General features: G+C 48.3%; 1 protein-coding gene across 2 annotated transcripts in view; it reads right to left on the reverse strand.

The window, feature by feature from the left end:
- LOC119772724 (inactive dipeptidyl peptidase 10-like) overlaps positions 1 to 12,537 on the reverse strand; it is a 137,009-nt gene that overhangs the window by 64,375 nt on the left and 60,097 nt on the right. The window contains exon 1 of one of the 2 annotated variants that reach the window (XM_038269276.1): positions 6,506 to 6,835. The exons of the other annotated variant lie outside the window; for it this stretch is intronic. Coding sequence (XP_038125204.1) covers positions 6,506 to 6,574 — 69 coding nt within the window. The 5' untranslated portion in view covers positions 6,575 to 6,835. Of the gene's footprint in view, positions 1 to 6,505; positions 6,836 to 12,537 lie in introns of those variants that run through there. 2 annotated transcript variants of the gene reach the window in all.

Genomic DNA, 12,537 nt, shown 5'->3' on the forward strand with positions numbered 1-12,537 from the left:
CAGCCGTCTGTAGCAGCCAGACTGTGTTCATTATTATTCCTCCACTAAATAAAAAAGTCATAATTTATTATTATCTAGAGACTATTAATACCAGGAGGTGAAATGCAGCTCCAGACTAGCTTTGGATGTGATGATGTCATCAGTACGCTGCTGTTCCAGTTGATCCAGATTATTCTGCTCCCGTTCTCCCAGAGTCCAGACTTTCCTGGGTTCAAGTCAAGAACTGACTTGGCGAGGAGACGAGTCCGTACTCGAGTTCTAGTGAATTGGGAATCAGTCTTAGTGTTTCATTGGAGGTTTCTGGTTCTGACCAGTCTGGATTTTGGAAGCACTGGTTCTGAATCAGCGTCCTGCCCAGTTATTCTTCCTTCACATCAACTTTTGTCTTTTCTTTATAGATATAAAAAACCAAACTGATCATGTGGCGATAAATATTCTGATTGGTGAGGTCATCATCCGCCATATTAACTCATCGGACCAGTTAAAGCAGGCAGCATGCTGAGGTGAGGGAAGCGTTAGGATGATGATGATGATGATGATGTCATAGAGTTGCTCTCCGAGGTAGATGAAGGTGCCCTTCATCCACTTTTTAAACCTCAGAAAATGAATTTTATCTTAGATGTTTATTTAAAGCAGATGGAGATACTCTGACTGTTTCTAATCTGTTCAGATTAGGATGATCAGATTATTTATCAGCACAAACCACAGCAGCAGGATCTTCTCTCTCCAGAGCAGTGAATTACCGCCTCCTGGTCCAGAGGATCAGAACCTGTGAGCCCAGCTCTGACTGACAGCAGCGGTTCCTCCAAATTCTCATCTTTAATCCAGAACAGGAGCGACAGCGACTCGATCAGCCGCCCTTCCTGCCAGACGCGGCTCCTTTATCTGTGGCAGCACAGCCTCCAGCTGGCCGGCGGGTCACGACTCGAGTCCGGCCTGGCTGTGGGCCTCCATCACTCCTGTGGTTACAGGAGGCGGCGGCGCAGCTTGTGAGCAACTAATGTCAAATGAGCCGCTTGTCGTCTGATTTTTCTTTCAGCGATTGGCTGCATTGTGTGTTCTGGCTGCCAGCGGCGCTGCAGCCATGATTGGAGGGAAACAGGACTGGATGTTCTGTGGAGGAATGCATCCATCCCTCTCTAAGGTTTTCCCTCATTAATGTTAAAAGGATTTGATTTATTCTGTTTCATTCTCCGGCCGTGTGAACCCTGAACCGTTTCCACAAGTTTTAACCCATCTGTAGGTCTGACCCACAGCAGCTGCTGCTGACGCTGGGAGAAGATTATAAAGGCCTTCTGGTTCTGATTCTGATTCTCATTCTGGTTCTGATTCTGATTCTCATTCTGGTTCTGAATCTGATTCTCATTCTGGTTCTGGTTCTGATTCTGGTTCTGTTTCTGATTCCAGTTCTGATTCTGGTTCTGATTCTGGTTCTGATTCTTATTATGGCTCTGGTTTTGGTTCTGATTCTGATTCTCATTCTGGTTCTGATTCTGGTTCTGGTTCTGATTCTGGTTCTGTTTCTGATTCCAGTTCTGATTCTGGTTCTGATTTCCGTTCTGATTCTGGTTCTGATTCTTATTATGGCTCTGGTTTTGGTTCTGATTCTGGTTCTCTTTCCGGTTCTGGTTTTCATTCTGATTCTGGTTCTGATTCTGGTTCTGGTTCTGGTTCTGATTCTGATTCTGGTTCTGATTCTGGTTCTGATTCTGGTTCTGTTTCTGATTCCAGTTCTGATTCTGGTTCTGATTCCCGTTCTGATTCTGACTCTGGTTCTGATTCTTATTATGGCTCTGGTTTTGGGTCTGATTCTGGTTCTGATTCTGGTTCTCTTTCCGGTTCTGGTTCTGGTTTTCGTTCTGATTCTGGTTCTCTTTCTGGTTCTGGTTCTGATTCTGGTTCTGTTTCTGATTCCAGTTCTGATTCTGGTTCTGATTCCCGTTCTAATTCTGATTCTGGTTATGATTCTGGTTCTGATTCTGGTTCTCTTTCCGGTTCTGGTTCTGGTTTTCGTTCTGATTCTGGTTCTCTTTCCGGCTCTGATTCTGGTTCTGATTCTGGTTCTGATTCCGGTTCTGATTCCGGTTCTGATTCCGGTTCAGGTTCTGGTTCTGATTCTGGTTCTGATTCCGGTTCTGATTCCGGTTCTGATTCCGGTTCAGGTTCTGGTTCTGATTCTGGTTCTGGATCTGGTTCTGGTTCAGATAGCGTGTGGGTAAACCAGGTTTAATTCTATCAGCAGCAGTCAGGTATAGTGGGATGATAAATGAGGCGGCTGGAGGAACCCGATGCTGCAGCAGCTTCATGGTCTTTAGCATCTGATCCACTGCAGATCCGATGGTTGAGCTCATTAGGAGGGAAAACCAGCTACATTTCAATGTGACGATAATATCTGACGTTCCTCTGATACCAAGCAGGATAAATAAAACCCAAACCAAAAGGATTCTATTAGAAACACTTTCAGCTGATGGTTCCAGAACAATCTGATCATCTGCTGATGTTCAGTCTCCTTCAGTTCAACTCATTTCTACCCAGGAACCCTTGAGCAGCTCCACTGCATCCAGTCGCTCTGCAGTCATTGGGATGGATTTTCTAACGCATCCTGATGCCGTTTCAGGCTCGGCTCTTTGCGTAGCATCGTAGCAGCTAGCTACGGCTAGTTTATAAAAAGGGTTCCGCTCTATGCTGACCATGGAGGTCATTTCTGCTCCTCAGAGGAGCTCCTGATTAAATTCACTTCAGCTATGAAAGAAATCCTGACAAAGAGAAAGGAGACAGATTATTATTCCAGCCACCGAGGCCACTTCTTCAGGGTTTCTTTTTATTCGGCAGAAAAACAGAAAATAAGCTTTGATTTAAAAAAAAAACCCTGAACTTTAGAAAAGAGGCAGAACATTTGAACATCTCTTCTGCTTCACGATTAAGGAAAACAACAGTTTTCTCCTTCAGCTTCTGCATGAACCTTTGATGGAAGGAACCCTGTGGGGAGGAGCCTCCACCGTGCATCAGCACGCTCCAAGTCCAGCCTGACCTGCTGCAGAACCTGCAAGAACTCATCACAGAGGCGGGGGGCGCTATACAGACAGCAGCTTTCAAAAACCCGAGGGGAGCGAAGAGGCGAGAACATTACATGCTGGAAGCTCATCTACACACACAAGAAGTTCTTATCAGAGGAGACCAACATGGAACGGTCAAAGGAAACATCATCTCCACAGTCAACCACAGAGGGGGCAGCATCATGCTGTGGGACAGCAAAGCTGCTCAGAGTGGATGGAGCTGAATCAGCAGCAAACTGGTTAGAAGCTGCAGGAGACCAAAGATAGAGGAGGAGGTCCAGCAGGAGAACCCCAGCAGTAGAGGAGGTTCTACTGCAGGAGTAACAATTAAAAACCATTTGGGTCCAAATAAAGAAAATCATCAACCAGTAAAGGAACAGAGACATTTTCAATTATAATCTGTTACTTTAAACAGAATTTAAATCTGAAATAAAGAGCAGGTCTTTATGCATTAATGTCATGCTCTTTCTTTATCTCCTCTTTCTTTCATCTTTTCTCCTTTTTCCCGTTTTTCCTTTCCTGTTCTACTGACATTGCAGCGTCCATATAATCTGTAAAACTCCCTGCATGAATATAATAAAGCTATTTATATGCATAAATCAAGCAGATCACCATGGCGATAGCCGCACTGATCCACTGGTGACAGTAAAACCTGTTGGTCTCTTTGGCATCAAGACAATTATTATTATTGCCTCATTTACAGACAGGACACTGTAAAAATAATAATAATAAAAATAATAAAGTATTTCTATCAAGTGGGCTGAGATGATGTGAATTGAAACTATAGAAATAAACTGAATAGAATTGAAGGTCATTATGTGAATAGAAGTGAACCATTGAGTTCACCTGATGATGAAACTATGATCCCTTTCTAGGACTGAATTACGAGCTCTCCTCCTCCTCCTCCTCCTCCTCTTCCTCCTCCTCCTCCTCCTCCTCCTCCTCTTCCTCCTCCTCTTCCTCCTCTTCCTCCTCTTCCTCCTCCTGTCACAGCTGGAGACAGCTGTCCTCAGCTGCTTCAACTTCAATCAGCTCCTCTTCCTCATCTATGAGGAGGCTCTGCTCCTCTTCCTCATCTATGAGGAGTCTCTGCTCCTCTTCATCATCTATGAGGAGTCTCTGCTCCTCTTCCTCATCTATGAGGAGGCTCTGCTCCTCTTCCTCATCTATGAGGAGTCTCTGCTCCTCTTCCTCATCTATGAGGAGTCTCTGCTCCTCTTCCTCATCTATAAGGAGGCTCTGCTCCTCTTCATCATCTATGAGGAGGCTCTGCTCCTCTTCATCATCTATGAGGAGTCTCTGCTCCTCTTCCTCATCTATAAGGAGGCTCTGCTCCTCTTCATCATCTATGAGGAGGCTCTGCTCCTCTTCCTCATCTATGAGGAGGCTCTGCTCCTCTTCATCATCTATGAGGAGGCTCTGCTCCTCTTCATCATCTATGAGGAGTCTCTGCTCCTCTTCCTCATCTATGAGGAGTCTCTGCTCCTCTTCCTCATCTATGAGGAGGCTCTGCTCCTCTTCCTCATCTATGAGGAGGCTCTGCTCCTCTTCATCATCTATGAGGAGTCTCTGCTCCTCTTCATCATCTATGAGGAGTCTCTGCTCCTCTTCATCATCTATGAGGAGTCTCTGCTCCTCTTCATCATCTATGAGGAGTCTCTGCTCCTCTTCATCATCTATGAGGAGTCTCTGCTCCTCTTCATCATCTATGAGGAGTCTCTGCTCCTCTTCATCATCTATGAGGAGGCTCTGCTCCTCTTCATCATCTATGAGGAGTCTCTGCTCCTCTTCATCATCTATGAGGAGGCTCTGCTCCTCTTCATCATCTATGAGGAGGCTCTGCTCCTCTTCATCATCTATGAGGAGTCTCTGCTCCTCTTCATCATCTATGAGGAGGCTCTGCTCCTCTTCCTCATCTATGAGGAGTCTCTGCTCCTCTTCATCATCTATGAGGAGTCTCTGCTCCTCTTCATCATCTATGAGGAGTCTCTGCTCCTCTTCATCATCTATGAGGAGTCTCTGCTCCTCTTCATCATCTATGAGGAGGCTCTGCTCCTCTTCATCATCTATGAGGAGTCTCTGCTCCTCTTCATCATCTATGAGGAGGCTCTGCTCCTCTTCATCATCTATGAGGAGGCTCTGCTCCTCTTCATCATCTATGAGGAGTCTCTGCTCCTCTTCATCATCTATGAGGAGTCTCTGCTCCTCTTCATCATCTATGAGGAGTCTCTGCTCCTCTTCCTCATCTATGAGGAGTCTCTGCTCCTCTTCCTCATCTATGAGGAGTCTCTGCTCCTCTTCCTCATCTATGAGGAGGCTCTGCTCCTCTTCCTCATCTATGAGGAGGCTCTGCTCCTCTTCCTCATCTATGAGGAGGCTCTGCTCCTCTTCATCATCTATGAGGAGTCTCTGCTCCTCTTCATCATCTATGAGGAGTCTCTGCTCCTCTTCATCATCTATGAGGAGTCTCTGCTCCTCTTCATCATCTATGAGGAGTCTCTGCTCCTCTTCATCATCTATGAGGAGGCTCTGCTCCTCTTCCTCATCTATGAGGAGTCTCTGCTCCTCTTCATCATCTATGAGGAGTCTCTGCTCCTCTTCATCATCTATGAGGAGTCTCTGCTCCTCTTCATCATCTATGAGGAGTCTCTGCTCCTCTTCATCATCTATGAGGAGTCTCTGCTCCTCTTCATCATCTATGAGGAGTCTCTGCTCCTCTTCATCATCTATGAGGAGTCTCTGCTCCTCTTCCTCATCTATGAGGAGTCTCTGCTCCTCTTCCTCATCTATGAGGAGGCTCTGCTCCTCTTCATCATCTATGAGGAGTCTCTGCTCCTCTTCATCATCTATGAGGAGTCTCTGCTCCTCTTCATCATCTATGAGGAGTCTCTGCTCCTCTTCCTCATCTATGAGGAGTCTCTGCTCCTCTTCATCATCTATGAGGAGTCTCTGCTCCTCTTCATCATCTATGAGGAGTCTCTGCTCCTCTTCATCATCTATGAGGAGGCTCTGCTCCTCTTCATCATCTATGAGGAGTCTCTGCTCCTCTTCATCATCTATGAGGAGTCTCTGCTCCTCTTCCTCATCTATGAGGAGTCTCTGCTCCTCTTCATCATCTATGAGGAGTCTCTGCTCCTCTTCATCATCTATGAGGAGTCTCTGCTCCTCTTCATCATCTATCAGGAGGCTCTGCTCCTCTTCATCATCTATGAGGAGTCTCTGCTCCTCTTCATCATCTATGAGGAGTCTCTGCTCCTCTTCATCATCTATGAGGAGTCTCTGCTCCTCTTCATCATCTATCAGGAGGCTCTGCTCCTCTTCATCATCTATCAGGAGGCTCTGCTCCTCTTCATCATCTATGAGGAGTCTCTGCTCCTCTTCCTCATCTATCAGGAGTCTCTGCTCCTCTTCCTCATCTATTCGGTCGGTGTGAGATGAAAGCAGCTCACCTCCTCCTGCTGCGGCTGGTTCGGTCTCTGGTTCTGGTTCTGGTTCTGCTGCTCCTTCGTGGCCGTCATGCTGAAAGTCCAGGAGGAACTTGGTCCAATCCAGAACCGGGTCTCCTAAATCCGGCGGAGAACCGAACCCGGTTCGACTGCAGAAGGAGCGAAGAGTCCGTCACGACGGGAGGTGATCGGAACCGCGGAGCAGAACCGGAGCAGAACCTCCGGGAGAAAGGAGGAGAGTTTCTGACGCGCTGGTTCTGGAAGCGACGGAGAAGAAGGTCTCACTTCATAGAGGAGGTGCTGCTGCTCTGAGAGGCTGCAGGAGGCAGCCTGACCGAGGAGGAGCGGGGGAGGGGGAGGAGGAGGAGCAGGGGGGGCTCGGTGCTGGTTCGGTTCTCTGACTCTCGGTGTGACTGAGGCTCTAAAACCTCTAAATAGAACATCAGCTGCCTAAAGTCTCCCAGTTAAAAAGACAAATGTGGGTCTGACTTAAAATGATGAAACAGAAATAAAAATATATTTTATTTTTTACTATAGGGCTCGGGATCCACGTTGCATTGTGGGACGTCGCAGCCATATTGACGGCTACGCAAACGTAACCTTAGCTCTGACACAACGTTGTTGTTGAAAGAAGAGACAGAAGTAGAGAGAAAAAATATGTTAAAATCCCGAAAAGGATCTGGAATTTACCGGGACACATTAAATAGAGAAGCCAGGGACCGGTATGGTGACAAAATCAGCATTATTAATCATTTGGATCCATATAAAGTTCCAAACAATGAGTGGAGCACCGATGAGTGAGCGCCTATACTTCAAAACAGTTCCCAAGCTACAAGTCCTTGGAGTCTCATGTGCAGTTCATGAATGGATGGGTTCAGGAGCTGCAGATCATAAAGCCAGCAAACAGTGGGATCACAGTAATCCGTACGAAGGTAAGCTGTGATCAGACGGGCTCTGGAACCTGCTAGTTTAGTAACCGCTAATGCTAACAACCACTCACGCATGTAATCTACTTTTAACTAGCTGCTATGTGTTTAAAAGGTGTAGTTAGTAACGTTAACTGCCAACCCTCCGGGTTTCTCATGTATTTGAGCCTTTTCCCGCTGCCGTTTTTATTATTTTCCCGTAAAAGATCCCAACTTTGAAGGGAAGAAATAAAGTAGGCTATAAAATAAAACCGTGCATCTTTAACTCACCAGAATGAAAATGCAGGGAACACACTCTCAATGACATTGGAATACTGTGGAAAGTTATGTTCGGTCGTCTTACAGCCGCGATCCAAGCTAGCCGACGACTCTTTATCTCTGACGCTTGGTCTCCATGGTTACGCCTCCAGGCAGGAAAGCGGTGGAAAGTTAACCCATTTTCTATGTTTTTCCCATGGTGATCACGTGTTGCGCTGTTACAGCCCGCAATACAGCAACGGTTTACCATGGTTGAAATCAAGTTAAGGTGAAATTAATCAAATTAAAACACGGCTGAGAGGGAGTACAGTACGCGGTAGTCATAGGCAGTAGTCTGAGCCGCGGTAAAAGACGCATTCAACATGGCGGCGACGCGAAGTGCTTACGTCACGACGACCAAGCCCTATTAGAATAAAAACTTTATTATTCTAATTTAAAATCCAATAAAGGACAGGAACCCGTGAGAAAACTAGAAGCAATCTGAGACTCTAGAAATACCCATAGTAGTAACTACCAAGATAATGAGATAAAATAATATTAAGTGAGAGAAATGAATCTGACGTGACGTCACTCAGTCCTGCAGAGCTGGGTCCAATCAGCTCATCCATCAGTAATGAACTCCTTCCGGTTCTGTAGAGCTGGTGCTAAAACCCAACTCTAGAGGAAACCTGTTAGTCTGAAACCAACAGCAGCAATCTCCATCAGCAACACAACCGGGTGAAAACACACAATTCCTCCAGCAGCACCAGGATCAGGGATCCTGGATCCTGCATCCAGGATCCAGATCCTGGTGCAGCAGGCAGCAGGACTCCCAACGATCATTGGACAGAGAATCTACGGAACCCCGAATGGACAAAACTCTCATTAGCCTAGATGGGCTCACCTGGTGCCCCTCTACCCTAATGAGCCCCTCAATGAAGGCGGAGAAACAGGACATTGATGCATTCAAGGGCCCCAAACGGGTGGGAATTTACACAGAGTTAAAACAGGTGGAAACGTAGAGACTGGATCCGGTCCATTTAGAACCAGAACCAGAACCAGTGGAGGCAACTGGAGCTCCTCCTCCTCCTCAGGATCCAAACACCAGAACCAGCAGCTGCTGGTTGAATTTAGAACAGAACCGAGATAAAGGATAACAGATCTAATCTACCTAGTTCTATTATCCTCATTACTCCCCCAGAGGCTCCTCCCTCCCAGTAACCTCCTCATTACTCCCCCAGAGGCTCCTCCCTCCCAGTAACCTCCCCATTACTCCCCCAGAGGCTCCTCCCTCCCAGTAACCTCCTCATTACTCCCCCAGAGGCTCCTCCCTCCCAGTAACCTCCCCATTACTCCCCCAGAGGCTCCTCCCTCCCAGTAACCTCCTCATTACTCCCCCAGAGGCTCCTCCCTCCCAGTAACCTCCCCAATACTCCCCCAGACCTCCCAATAAGGTTTAATCCAAGCAGTTCACTTTAGGTACCCTCCATCTGTTCTGGAGGTACCCAGATAGTACCACGCTACCTGGTAGTACCCAGCAGTACCTGTTAGTACCCAGCAGTACCTGTAGTACCCAGCAGTACCTGTAGTACCCAGCAGTACCTGTTAGTACCCAGCAGTACCTGTAGTACCCAGCAGTACCTGTAGTACCCAGCAGTACCTGTTAGTACCCAGCAGTACCTGTAGTACCCAGCAGTACCTGGTAGTACCCAGCAGTACCTGTTAGTACCCAGCAGTACCTGTAGTACCCAGCAGTACCTGTAGTACCCAGCAGTACCTGGTAGTACCCAGCAGTACCTGTTAGTACCCAGCAGTACCTGTAGTACCCAGCAGTACCTGTAGTACCCAGCAGTACCTGTTAGTACCCAGCAGTACCTGTAGTACCCAGCAGTACCTGTAGTACCCAGCAGTACCTGTTAGTACCCAGCAGTACCTGTAGTACCCAGCAGTACCTGGTAGTACCCAGCAGTACCTGTTAGTACCCAGCAGTACATGTAGTACCCAGCAGTACCTGTAGTACCCAGCAGTACCTGTTAGTACCCTGTAGTACCTGTTAGTACACTGTAGTACCCTGTAGTACCTGTAGTACCCAGCAGTACCTTTTAGTACCGGTAGTACCTGTTAGTACCCAGCGTCCCGTAGTACCGTGTCTGTAGTACCAGAGTACCTGTAGTCCCTGTAGTACCCGTATCCCCGCAGTCCCATTAGTACCGGGGGTACCTGTTGTACCAGCAGTACCTGTAGTACCAGCAAATACCTGTTATCCCCGCAGTACCGTATTTCCCAGCGTATGGGAGTACCCGCAGTACCCGTTAGTACCCAGAGTACCTTAGTACCCGCGACCCGAGTACCCCGGGACTCCCGTTAGTACCAGCAGTACCTGTTACCCCGCCGTCCTGTAGTACCCCGCAGTCCTGTTAGTACCCAGATATTAGACCCAGGTATGGTGTACCGCGTACCCGTTAGTACCCAGCAGTAATGTAGTACCCCGCAGTCCTTAGTACCCCCAAAAAGTTTTTTAGTACCCTGTAGTATGGGAGTACCGCAGACCTGTTAGTACCCCCCAGTACTTTTAGTACCCAGCAGTACCTGTATACCAGCAGTACCCGGTAGTACCAGCAGTACCGTTATACCCCGCAGTACCCGTAGTACCCAGCAGTACCCGTAGTTTTCCCCGCGTACCCGTTAGTACCCCGCAGTACTGTAGACCCCGCATACCTGTTACCCCGCAGTACCTGTTAGTACCCAGCAGTACCCGTAGTCCAGCATTTCCCGGTATCCCCGCAGTACCCGTTAGTACCCAGCAGTAAAGTAGTACCCCGCAGTACCTGTAGACCCACGTACTGTTAGACCTGTAGTACCCGTTAGTACACTGTGTACCCCGTAGTCCGTGTACCCGCAGACCTTTTGTACCGGTAGTACCCTGTTTTTCCCGCAGAAAATGGTACCTGTGTACCCGTAGTACCGCAGTAAATGAGTACCCTGTATACCTGTAGTACCCAGCGTACCCATTGTACGGTAGTACCCCGTTGTACCCCCGCAGTACCTGTAGTACCTGTAGTACCTGTGTTTCCGCATCCTGTAGTACCTGTGTACCTGTGTCCTGTGTACCTGTAGTACCCAGCAGTATTTAGTACCCGGTAGTCCTGTTATACCCAGCAGTACGTAGTACCCCGCGTACTGTTAGTACCCCGCAGTAAAGTAGTACCCAGCAGTACTGTAGTACCCGTTTTACCCTGTAGTACCTGTAGTACCCCGTGTACTGTAGTACCCCGCAAAATACCCGTTTGTACATGTAGTACCTGTAGTACCTGTAGTACCCCGTGACCTGTAGTACCTGAGTACCCCGCAGTCCCGTTATTGTAGTACCCTGTAGTCCTGTAGTACGTTTACCTGTGTTAAACCCCCGTAGTACCCCGTAGTCCTGTAGTACCCGCATACCTGTTAGTACCCGTAGTACCCCGTATACCCCGTATTACCCGTATACCAGCAGTACCTGTTAGTCCGTAGTACCTTTTAGTACCCTGTAGTACCCTGTTTGTACCTTGTGTACCCTGTAGTTCCCGTAGTACCCAGCGTACCTGTAGTACCCGTAGTACCCTGTAGTCCCCCGTGTACCGTAGTACCCCGCAAATACCCGTTAGTACCTGTTACCGTGTACCCAGCAGTCCTGTATACCCCGTAGTACCCCCTAGTACTGTTAGTACTGTAGTACCGTAGTACCCGTTTGTACCGTTTTGTACCCTGTGACCCCGTAGTTCCCCCGCGACTGTTAGTACCTGTAGTACCCCGTAGACCTGTAGACCCCGTAGTCCTGTAGTCCCTGTTGCGTATACCCCCGTAGTCCCCGCAGTACCTGTTAGTACCCGTAGTACCCTTAGTACCCTGTAGTACCTGTTAGTACCTGTGACCTGTAGTACCCGTTAGTCCCCCGTAGTACCCTGTAGACCCGTGTACCAGAGTACTGTTAGTACCCCGTAGTACCGTCGTACCCCGTGTCTGTGTACCTGTGTACCCGTATCCTGTAGTACCAGCCCTACCCGTTTTGTACCCCGTAGTACCCGTAGTACCCCCTAGTTCCTGTAGTACCCTGTGTACTGTAGTACCCCGCAGTATGTTAGTACCCCGTAGTACCCCGTTACCCGAGTACCCGTTTGTACCTGTAGTACCCTGTAGTACCCCGTAGTCCTGTAGTACCCCGCAGTACCGTTAGTACCTGTAGTCCTGTAGTACCCCTAGTACCAGCAGTACCGGCCTACCCCCCCAGTACCCCGTGTACCTGTTAGTTTCCCGTGTACCCCGTAGTACCCGTTAACCCGTAGTACCCGCAGTCCGTTTTTACCGTAGTAACCCCGTAGCCCCGTGTACCTGTAGTACCCAGCAGTACCCGTTTGTACCTGTGTACCCTGTAGTACCCGAGTACCGTAGTACCTTAGTACCCTGAGTACCCGTTGACCGTGTCCTGTAGTACCCTGTAGTCCTGTAGTACCCCGCAATACTGTTAGTACCGTATACCCCCGTAGTACCCTGTGTACCTGTAGTACCCGCCAAATACCTGTTAGTACCCGTAGTCCGTAGTACCCTGTAGTACCCGTAGTACCCGGAGTTCCTGTAGTACCCTGTAGTACCCCGTTAGTACCTGTAACCTGTAGTACGTGTCCCGTGTACCCTGTAGTACCTGTGTCGTGTATTTCCCCGTTTACCCTGTAGTAACCGTGAAACCCGTTTTTACCCGTGACCCCGAGTACCTGTTAGTACCTGTTGTACCTGTTGTACCCTGTAGTACCCGTAGTAAAATGTAGTACCCGTAGTACCTGTTAGTCCTGTTAGTACCCTGTAGACCCGTAGTACCCGTAGTACCCGTAGTACCTG

Source organism: Cyprinodon tularosa, unplaced genomic scaffold, assembly GCF_016077235.1.
Source record: "Cyprinodon tularosa strain WSP-4 unplaced genomic scaffold, ASM1607723v1 ctg727, whole genome shotgun sequence".
Classification (NCBI taxonomy): domain Eukaryota; kingdom Metazoa; phylum Chordata; class Actinopteri; order Cyprinodontiformes; family Cyprinodontidae; genus Cyprinodon; species Cyprinodon tularosa.